General features: G+C 44.9%; 1 protein-coding gene across 1 annotated transcript in view; it reads right to left on the minus strand.

Annotated features, from left to right (window-relative positions):
- Positions 1–1,180: 1,180 nt before the first annotated feature.
- lamtor5 (late endosomal/lysosomal adaptor, MAPK and MTOR activator 5) overlaps positions 1,181–11,253 on the minus strand; it is a 10,277-nt gene continuing 204 nt past the window's right edge. Inside the window, exons 2-4 of the mRNA XM_043718887.1 lie at positions 10,836–10,897; positions 9,986–10,103; positions 1,181–1,452 (exon numbers count right to left, since the gene is read on the minus strand). Of these exons, the coding sequence (XP_043574822.1) occupies positions 1,392–1,452; positions 9,986–10,103; positions 10,836–10,897 (241 nt within the window). The 3' untranslated portion in view covers positions 1,181–1,391. The remainder of the gene's footprint in view (positions 1,453–9,985; positions 10,104–10,835; positions 10,898–11,253) is intronic.

Consider the following 11,253-nt stretch of genomic DNA (forward strand, 5'->3'; position numbering starts at 1 on the left):
AATTAATAATAAGCCACCATCCTACCCCTCATTTATGACACAGGTGTGGTGAGTTCTGACAGATCCATCAATCAGGAATTTATCAATTGATAACCCCTCTCCAAAAGAGGACCAAACCTCAGCACAACATCCTGGAGAATTTTTTTTAAAATTCTAACGATCACAAGGGAATTCTCCAACTGTAGCTTCTGAGAGTGGAATAGCCAAATCGAGCAATGGCCTAGATCTTACACTCTGTGGATCAGAGACCACTGGTATGATTCAAGGTGTGTGTCAGGGTCCCTGGAAGTCCTAACTCCATGGAATTGCCACAAAAAGTTTGAAGTTCTAAAAGATAATTGCTTTGCTGTCCAGGACGCTCAAAACAGGTTTCAGATGCTGAGGTAGAGACGAATAATTTGGACTATTTGGAATACAGCACTGACCTAGACTCTTCCCCAGGAAAATATCAGGCAGAAAAGTTTGAACATGCCTCTGATCTGAACTAACCCCTCAATCCTCACCAGACTTCTCTACAAGACCCAACCACCTCGACCGAGCTGCGGCTCCACTACTCACATGAGCCAGTTACCAGTTTACCTACATTCACACTGAGCGTTTAAACCTATTTTCCAGCCCAGTTACTGGGAGAACGCAGGACACTGGCACAGAGTGAAATGCTCATTGGAAAACCTGAGCAAATGCAATGGGCTGAATGGTCTCTTTCCAGCCTGTCAGAATTCTGATTCTGGAAAGTAGGTCCCAGTAAAAGGTGACAAACAGATTCTCCTCTAATACAGGTCAGATGTTCGGCCTTTACAAATGTATCCACAGATTTCTGACTCACTAGCTTCAGAGGCAGCTGCTCTGTTATTGACCGGACAATCTGTAGTTATAACAGTTATGGATCATATCATAAACAACAGAAGCCAAGTAACTCAAATAGTACCTTTCACTCTGACCCTACTGCTCAGATAATATCTGGGATTTTTCTGTTTTGTCTCTCAAAACCCACAGTTCTCCCCCCATCCCCACCCATTTCACTCCCTAGTTCATCCAGTAATCTAAAACTATTTCTAGTGGAATCTAAATACATTCAATTTTATTACAGCTATTTTGGATTAGGTAGGGACATTGGAATTGCAACAGGTGATATTCCCAGACGGAGATGGGGAGAAACTGAAAAGTCCACACATTGAGCTAATTTGGTTGGTGTTTAATTTCAAATCAATCCATCATGAGGATGAGTAAAATATTTTAACTTTCTCACCCAGCTCCTAAAACAGCAGTAACCCAGAAACTCGTCATAGTCAGAAACTGGCTTTGGAAAGCTCAGAAGGTCTTGCCCATGGACTCTGATGCTGATAAGTCGATATATCTCATATGGCGACATTCCAACTCCCAAACGCTTGTTAAACTGTCATCTTATGTACAGCAATGGTAATGCTTCCATGCTTCTGAATCATGATATTCCTAGAGAGAAGGTTACATGCAGTAAGTAAAGAACTACAGTTGTTTTGTAGTTATTTTAGAATTAGCCGTTATAAAAACCTTTACCCCCAGAGTTAAAAATCTCACAACATCAGGTCATAGTCCAACAGGTTTATTTGCAAGAAGAGCTTTCGGAGCACTGTTCCTTCATCAGGTGGTTGACATTCACCCCCATAAGCTGCCTCAGGTTTCCAGGCATATCCCTCACCATTTGACCAGACAATCCATCACCAATCACCAGCCATGGTTTACCAGGTATCACACATACCAGAGAGACCTACCCTAGAGACCTGACCCCCTTATCCAGGCTGACACTCCCAGTGTGGTATCAATAGAGTGCTGCTCATAAGTGGTCATAAGTGTAATGAGCAAGTATGGCACCCCTGGTGTCCTGGCCAATATTTATATTTTGATCAAAATCACAAACAGGTTATTGGGTTATTAAAAGAAAACACAGGACATAGAACAGTACAGGTAAAAACAATGACTGCAGATGCTGGAAACCAGATTCTGGATTAGTGGTGCTGGAAGAGCACAGCAGTTCAGGCTGTGAAGGGCTTTTGCCCGAAACGTCGATTTCGCTGCTCCTTGGATGCTGCTTGAACTGCTGTGCTCTTCCAGCACCACTAATCATAGAACAGTACAGGCCCTTCGGCACTTAACATTGTGCCAGCCTTTTATCCTACTCTAAGATCAGACTAACCAACATACCCTTCATTGTACTATAATCCACATGCTCATCCAAGAATCGCTTATATGTCCCTAATGTATCTGACTCTACTATGACTGCCAGCACTGCACTTTACACACCCACCACTCTCTATGTAAAGAACCTACCTCTGACATCTCCCCTACACCTTCCCTCCAATCATCTTAAAATGATGCGTCCTCGTGATAGACATTTCTGTCATGGGAAAAAGTCTCTGACAATTCACTCCACGTCGCTCAACATCTTGTATATCTCGATTAAGTCATCTCTCAACCTTCTTCAATCCGATAAGAAAAGCCCTAGCTCATTCAACCTTTCTTCATAAGACATGCCCTCCAGTCCAAGCAGCACCCTGGACTGGATCCTCTGCGTCCTCTCTAAAGCTTCCACATCCTTTCTATAATGAGGTGACCAGAACTGAACACAATATTCCAAATGTGGTTTAATCAGGATTGTACAGAGTTACAGCATAACCTCGCAGCTTTTAAACTCAATCCCCTCGCTAATGAAAGCCAATACACCATACGGCTTCTTAACAACCCTATCAACCTGGTTGGCAACTTTGAGGGATCTATGGACATGGACCCCAAAATTCCTGTTTCTCAACAGTACCAAGAATCCTGCCTTTAACCCTATATTCTGCATTCAAATTCGACCTTCCAAAATGAATCACTTTGCATTTATCCACGTTGAACTCCAACTGCCATTTAACAGCCCAGTCCTGCATCCTATCAATGTCTTGTTGCAACTGACAGCAGCCCTCCACACTATCCACAACTCCACAACCTTCATGTCATTGGCACAGTTACTAACCCATCCTTTCATTTCCTTATTCTAATTATTTATAAAGATCACAAATAGCAGAGGTCCCAGAACTGATCCCTGTGGAACACCACTGGTCACTGAGCTCCAGGCGGAATACTTTCCTCTGACTTCCATGGACCAGCCAATTCTGTATCCAGACAGACAGGCTTCCCAGTATCCCATGGCTCTTTACTTTCTGAATGCACCGACCATGGGGAATCTGATCAAACGCCTTGATAAAATCCACGTACACCACATCCACTGCTCTATCTTCATCAACATGTTTTATCACATCCTCAAAGCATTCAATAAGGTTTGTGAGGCATAACCTGCCCCTCACAAAGCTACGCTGACTATCTCTAATCAAACTACGATTTTCCAAGTAATCATAAAGCTTTTCACTGTGCCTCGGTACACATAACAATAAATTTAATTCAATCTCTCAGAAACCTCTCCAATACTTTGCCCACCACTGACGTAAGGCTGATTGGTCTATCATTCTCAGGATTATCCCAATTCCTCTTTTGGAAAAAGGGAATAACATTTGCCACCCTCCAATCATCTGGCATTACTCCAGTGGACAGTGAGGACACAAAGATCATCGCCAAAGGCATAGCAATCTCTTTCCTCACTTCCTGTAGTAACCTTGGGTATATCCAGTCCGGCCCAGGGTATTTATCTATCCTCATGATTTTCAAACTTTTCAGTACATCCTTCTTCCTAACATCAACCTGCTCTAGTGGATCAGTCTGTTTCACGCTGTCCTCAGAATGTCAAGGTCCCTCTCACCAGTGAATACTGAAGCAAAGGATTCAATAAGGACCTTGCCTACTTCCTGCGACTCCAGGCACAAGTTCCCTCCACTATCCCTGATCAGCCCTATCCTCACTCTGGCCATCCTCTTGTTCCTCACTCAAGTCTACAGCACCTTAGGGCTTTTCTTAATCCTACCCACTAAAGCTCTCTCATGTCCCCTTCTAGCTCTCCTAAATCTATTCTTCAGCTCCTTCCTGGCTACCTTGTAACCCTCTAAAGCTCTGTCTGATGCTTCCTCAACCTTAAATAAGTTTCCTTCTTTTTCTTGACTGAATGCTCCACATCCCTGGTCACCCAAGGTTCCTTCATCCTACCATCCCTTCCTTGCCTCAGTGGGACAAACCTGTCCAGCACCATCAGCAAGTGCTTCCAAAACAACCTCCATATGTCTGTTGTGTATTTCCGAGAACATCTGTTCCCAATTTAGATGCCCCAATTCCTGCCTCAGAGTATTGTATTTCCCACTGCCCTAATTAAATACTCTCCCATACAGTCTGCGCCTACCTCTCTCCATAAGTATAGTAAAGATCATGGAGTTGTGATCACAATCACCGAAATGCTCTCCCACCGAGAGATTTGACATCTGGCATGGTTCATTACCAAGCACCAAATCCAATATCACCTCCTGTCTAGTCACATCTTATCTACACACTGCATCAGGAACCCTTCCTGGACACACCCGAGAGGGAGTGGCTGTCTTGAGTGGCATGTGACTATGGGTGAGCGGCCAGAGGATCTGTAAGCATTACGAACTGATGTGTTTTCTTTGTCCAGGGCCTCATTTTGACTCGACTTTCATGTGGTGGGGGGAGGTGGGGGGGGGGGGGGGGCGTGGCGTGGGGTGAGTGTGGTCAAAGGGGGTCACCTTGTTTAATAAACTTCAAATGTTTGCAGAGGTTGGTGTGTGTGAATTGCATCTTGTGTATGAAACCTCGGGAAAAGAACCTAACACAACATGACCTCATGGTTCCGAAACTCAATCCCTTCACCAATAAAACTTAACACACCGTATGTCTTCTCGACAACCCGATCAACCTGGGTGGCAAATTTTAGGGATCTATATTATCTGGACACAGATCTTTCTGCTCATTCACACTGCCAAGAGTCTCACCAGTAGCCCAGTACTCTGCATTCCTGTTGCTCCTTCCAAAACCTCACACTGTTCCACATTAAACTCCATTTGCTACCTCTCAGCCCAACTCTGCAGCTTATCTATGTCCGCCTGTAATCCTTCTGCAGTATCCACAACTCCAACAACCTTAGTGCCATCCGTAAGTTCACTAACCAATCCTTCTACGCCCTCATCCAGGTCGTTCATAAAAATGACAAACAGCAGTGGCCCCAAAACAGATACTAGTGGCACACCACTGGTAACTGAACTGTAGGATGAATATTTCCCATCAACCACCACTCTGTCTTCTTTCAGCTAGCCAATTTCTGATCCAAACCACTAAATCACTCCATTCCAAAACTCCGTATTTTCTGCAATAGCCTATGGTGGGGGACCTTATCAAACGCCTTACTGAAACCCATATACACCATATCCGCTTTACCCTCATCCACCTGTTTGGTCACCATCTCAAAGAACTTGATTATCCCTAATCAACTTATTCCTTTCTAGATGATTATAAATCCTATCTCTTATAACCTTTTTCAACACTTTACCCACAACTGAAATAAGACTCACTGATCTATAATGACCAGGGTTGTCTCTACGCCCCTTCTTGAACAAGGGGACAACATTTGCTATCCTCCAGTCTTCTGGCACTATTCCTGTAGACAATGACAACATAAAGATCAAAACCAAAGGCTCGGCAATCTCCTCCCTGGCTTCCCAGAGAATCCTAGACTAAATCCCATCTGGTCGAAGGGGTCTTATCTATTTTTATACTTTCACGAATTGCGAACACCTCCGCTTTGTGAACTTCAATCCCATCTTGTCTCGTAGCCTGTATCTCAGTATTCCCCACGACAACATCGTCTTTTTCTAGTGTTAATACTGACAAAATATTCATTTACCGCTTCCCCTATCTCCTCAGGGTCCATGCACAACTTCCCACTACTATCCTCAATTGGCCCTAATCTTTCTCTAGTCATTCATTTACCCCTCATATACCGAAAGAAAGCCTTCGGGTTTTCCTTGATCCTGTCCACCAACAACTTCTCATGTCCCCTCCTGGCGCTTAACTCTATCTTCAGGTCTTTCCTGGCTAATCTGAAACTCAAGCGCCCTAACTAAGCCTTCACATCTCATCCTAACATAAGCCGCCTTCTTCCTCTTGACAAGAGATTCAACTTCCTTAGTAAACCACGGCTCTCACGGTCAACAACTTCCTCCCTGCCTGACAGTTACATACTTATCGAGGACCCGCAATCACTGTTCCTCGAATAAGCACCACATTTCACTTGCACCCCTCCCCTGCAGTTTCCTTCCCAATCCTAAATCTTGCCTGATTGCCAAATAGCCTTTCCCCCAGCTGTAACTCTTGCCCTGCGGTATATACCTTTCCCTTTCTATCGCTAAAGTAAACATAACTGAATTGTGGTCACAATCACCAAAGTGCTCACCTACCTCCAAATCTAAAACCTGGCCATGTGCATTACCCAGTACCAAATTCAATGTGGCCTCGCCTCTTGTTGGCCTGTCTACATACTGTATCAGGAAACTCTCCTGCATACATTGAACAAAAACTGACCCATCTAAAGTACTTGAACTATAGTACCAGTCAATATTTGGAAAGCTAAAGCCCTCATAACACCTACCCTATCACTCTTGCTCCTATCCAGAATCATCTTTGCTATCCTTTCCTCTACATCTCAAACTATTCAGAGGACTATAAAAATCTCCCAATAGGTTGACCTCTCCTTTCCTGTTTCTAATCTCAGGCCATACTACTTCAGTAGACGAGACCTCATAAATCCTTTCTACAACTGAAATACTGTCCTTGACTAACAATGCCACCACCACCCCCACCCCCACCTTTTTACCATCTTCCCTGTTCTTACTGAAACATGTAAATCCCAGAACTTGCAACAGCCATTCCTGTCCCTGCGCTACCCATGTCTCTGAAATGGCCGCAACATCAAAATCCCATGTACCAACCCATGCTGCAAGTTCACCCACCTTATTCCGGATGCTCCTGGCATTGAAGTAGACACACCTCAAAACCAACGTCTTGCTTGCCGGTGCCCTCATGCGACGGTGAATCCCTATTTTGGACTTCACTACGCTCAACCTCCTGTATACTTGAACTCCAATTTGGTTTCCCATCCCGTTGCTGAAGTAGTTTAAACCCACCTGGAGCGCGCTAGCAAATTTCCCCCTTTGGGATATTGGTATCTCTCTGGTTCAGGTGAAGACCATCCTGTTGGTAGAGGTCCCACCTTCCCCAGAAAGAGCCCCAATTATCCAAGAATCCAAAACCTCCCTTTGAACTAAGGTTCCAATCTATATTAGGGAGGTTAAAGTCACCCATGACAACAATCATGTTATTTCTGCACCTTTCCAATATCTGCCTCCCAATCTCCTGCTCCACGTCCCTGTTGCTATTGGGGGGGGGGGGGGGGGGGCTGTGGCCTGTAGAAAACTCCCAAGAAAGTGACGGCTCCTTTCCTGTGTCTGACTTCAATCCATACTGACTCTGTAGACAAACTCTCCTCGATGACCCCTCTTTTTCCATCTGTGATACTATCCCTGATTAGCAATGCCACTCCCCCCACCCCCAAAACCCTCAACCCACTCTTTTTGAATGATTCCTGCACCTGTGATACACAAGTCTCCACAGCTCTAAGTACTGACGCATGTTCTGAATTCGTCATCCTTATTCCTGATACTTTTTGCATTAAAACAGACACACTTCAACCCGTCACACTAACTGCATCCTTGGCTTATCAAGTGCCCATTCCTCCTCAGACTCTCTGCATGCTGTATCTGGCTGTTCACTACCTACCCCGTTATCTGGTCCTTAGTTCATGTTCCCACGCCCCTGCCAATTTAGTTTAAATCCTCTCAAAGAGCTCTAGCAAATCTCCTGCCCAGGATATCGGTGCCCTTCCATTTCAGGTGTAATCTGTTCTTGTTGTACAGGTCCCACCTTCCCTAGAAGGCATCCTAATGAGCCACATATCTGAAGGCTTCACTCCTACATCAGCCTTGCAGCCACCTATTCATTTGCACTCGCTCTCACTTCCTAGCCTCACTAGCCCATGGCCCCAATAGCAATCCTGAGATTACTATTCTACTCATCCTGCCTTCAAGTTTCCAACCTAACTCCCTGTATTCTCTTTTCAGGCCCTCATCCCTTTTCCTAAATATGTCATTGGTATTAATGTGTACCACACTTTCTGGCTGCCCTCCCTCCCCCTAAGGAATCCTGTAGACCTAACCCTGACACCCAGGAAGCAACATACCATCCGGGAGTCTTGTTTGTGACCAGTTCATTCCTGTATATGAGGATCTAATCGGACAAAAGGCTTGGCTCTTGTCATTATTACAGATCTGTTTGTTGGGATCTAGATGTGCACTAATTAGTTCTGGTGCTTTCTACAACAGTAACTACATTGTATATATGCTTCATTGGGACATCCATTGCACCTTCGAGCCAAAGTTACAAAAAATACTAACGAAACAAGTTTTTATTTACTGTGTGTAACATAATCACTCTTCCAACTCCACCTAAGTCAAGCCTCCACACTCCTGCTGGAACCTCACTACATCCCTATCAAACCTGCGATCAGTCCTCACTTGTCTTATCCTCAAAGTTCATTGTAAAACTTTCTAAACCACTTGGGGTGTCATTACACTAAAAGCATTTTAATACTTTTTGTCACATGACCAAGGAATGAGAGGAGGCCAATAAGCCCCTTCGAGCCTGCTCCACCATTCACTAAGATCGTGGCTGATCTGATTTAAACATGCAATAATCTTTCATCTCCTTGGCAATCAAAAATCTATGTCTGCCTTAAAAATATTTAAACATTCTACATCCATTGCCTTGAGGAAGAGAATCCCAAAGACACAGCCCTCAGAAAGAAGTGTTCTCTCATATGTCTTAAATGGACAAGCCTTTACTTTTCAATGATGAGTGTCCCACAAGAGGAAACATTCCACATTTCCACATCACCAAGTCAAATCCCCTCAGGACTTTACATGTTTCAATTAATTCACCTCTGACTCTCCTAAAATCCAGAGTATACAGACCCCACATGTCTAGCCTTTCCTCATAATGCAATTTGTCCATTAGTCCCATAAACATTCTCTGAAGAGCTTCCAATACATTAACAGTCTTCTATAAGTAGTGACCAGTACAGAACACAATAGTCCACACTGTGGTCAGTATAAATGAAGCATAACCTCCCTATTCTTGCATTTAATTCCACTCACAATAGTTACACTGTCAACTTTCCTGACTAGCTCTTGTTTCTGATGGTGCATTCAAGCCTTTTGTCCTGAAAGCTCAGTCCGATTAGATCCTCATATCCAGGAATGACACGGCATGTCCAGATGCTGACTGCCATCCTCTCCAAAGGACAAGTACTGCATCAACTACGTTTGGCATATTGTAGCTCAGTTCAGTCCAACTCATCTCCATTACCTTCTCACCTCTGCCCACTGACTCTACCCTCTGACTGCATGTTTTTTATGTCAACGCAGCTGCACTCCGTCCAATGCTCAGCACCTAATCCTCCCAGATCAAACACCAACTGAAGCTCCCAAAGATGTCAACAAACCTCAGCCTCAAGGATCAAATGCTTACAGAATCCATTATCCTAGATTTTTTTGTGCCCAAAATGTTCAATGTTCCCAGGCCGGAACAAAGCATTGGAAAGCGATCGTGAGGGGAGCAGGGAACAGACAAGCAGTCTGGTGGGGTCCAGATTTCATCCACTACTCCAATGTAACATCAAGTGTCCAGATTTTCAGGATAATGACATGTGGCCAAGGTTTGAGGGCAGGATCTGATCACAGACCTCCTGGGAAATACCAAGGAGGACACAAGAATCCAGGCACATTGCATATACTCCCCCTCTGCTTGGTCAACCACAGCCTGTCTCCTGCTCTTTGGGCATGCTGACTACATGCAGCAAGAAAATAGGAGGAGTCTGTCTCCCAGCTCTCCGAGGCTGCTCCATGTTCAATATTGCAGGCTTGCTCCAGGGAAACGAGCAAACAATTAAAATGCTCACCCACTGTCCGACTCCAGGCAAATCACTGGCACATCTGTTGGGTCAGTAGTCAGTTTTGCTGCTTGCTGTGCAAGGACCGACACCACTCCAGCATGTTCATCAACCAGTGACCCACGACCTGGAGAACAGAACATCCTCTATAAAACTGACCAACACTGCAACTAAACCACATTGTGACCTATGACAGCAGTTGCATAACTGAGAGGGGCTGTGGGCTGTTTCTTGAGGAGTATGTATCAGCAAAGGCTGGGTAGGAGGGAATAACAGTTTGATTTATTCTTAGCATTTGATTAAAACAGATCCTGAGTGAACTTTAACTGAGTAACTTCTCTCAGCCAATTCTGATAACAGTTAGGAATTAATTGAGTTCCTGCAGGAATGAAGTCACTGGACAGGGTCAGACTAGGTGGAGACACAAAGATACGTTGTTTATAGGGCCAATTGTTAACCCCCAAAGAAGAGCAAAACTACCCTGACCAAACACCCTCCCCCCACTGGAAAACTGTAACAATAAAGAGAAAACGTGCAGGTGATGACCATTCAGCCCATCAAGTCTATGATCTTGCGCTTCCAATTCATTTTCCTATCCGCTCACTATTTCCTGTGATTCACCAAGAGAACAAATATCTGTCCATCTTAGTTTTAAACGTGGTCAATACTGGAGACTCCACAAGACACCTGGAGTGTACAAATCCAAAGATTCACGACCAGTCGACTGAAGATAGTTTTCCTCATCTCAGTCCGAAACAAGTGGCCCCTTATCCTGAGGCTGAGCATTACGGGGGTCAGGGTTCAGTGGGGGAGAACACTATAATCTCAACATCAGTGATGACTCCAGCCCAATACTCACAGCCAAGATTCAGGCCTTGCTCATCAGCACAAAGCACCCCAATAATCGCTGGATTCTTCATTCTGTGGGAGGAAAGGAGAAAGATCCCATCATGAACAGCACCAGCAGAGGGTTGGTCAGGGTCACATGTTTTACACAGTGACAGGCTGTGATCAGGAACATACGGCACGAGTGAGTGGGATTCTGTTATCTAACAGCGAACACAGACCGAGGGGCAGAATGGCAGCACACGTGGGGGTGGGGTGCTCTCCGTACGTCCCACATTTCAAGCAGCCACTTCTCCCCCCAGCCCCGTGTTGTTGCATCCTCTCAACTCCTCCCCCACATCCCAAGCACACTGCATCTGCCCTCCCTGAACCACCCCCACCTTAACCCCTCACCCCCAACTCTGTCCCCCTCCCTGAACCACCCCCTCCTT

The sequence above is a fragment of the Chiloscyllium plagiosum genome, chromosome 28, assembly GCF_004010195.1.
Source record: "Chiloscyllium plagiosum isolate BGI_BamShark_2017 chromosome 28, ASM401019v2, whole genome shotgun sequence".
NCBI lineage: Eukaryota > Metazoa > Chordata > Chondrichthyes > Orectolobiformes > Hemiscylliidae > Chiloscyllium > Chiloscyllium plagiosum.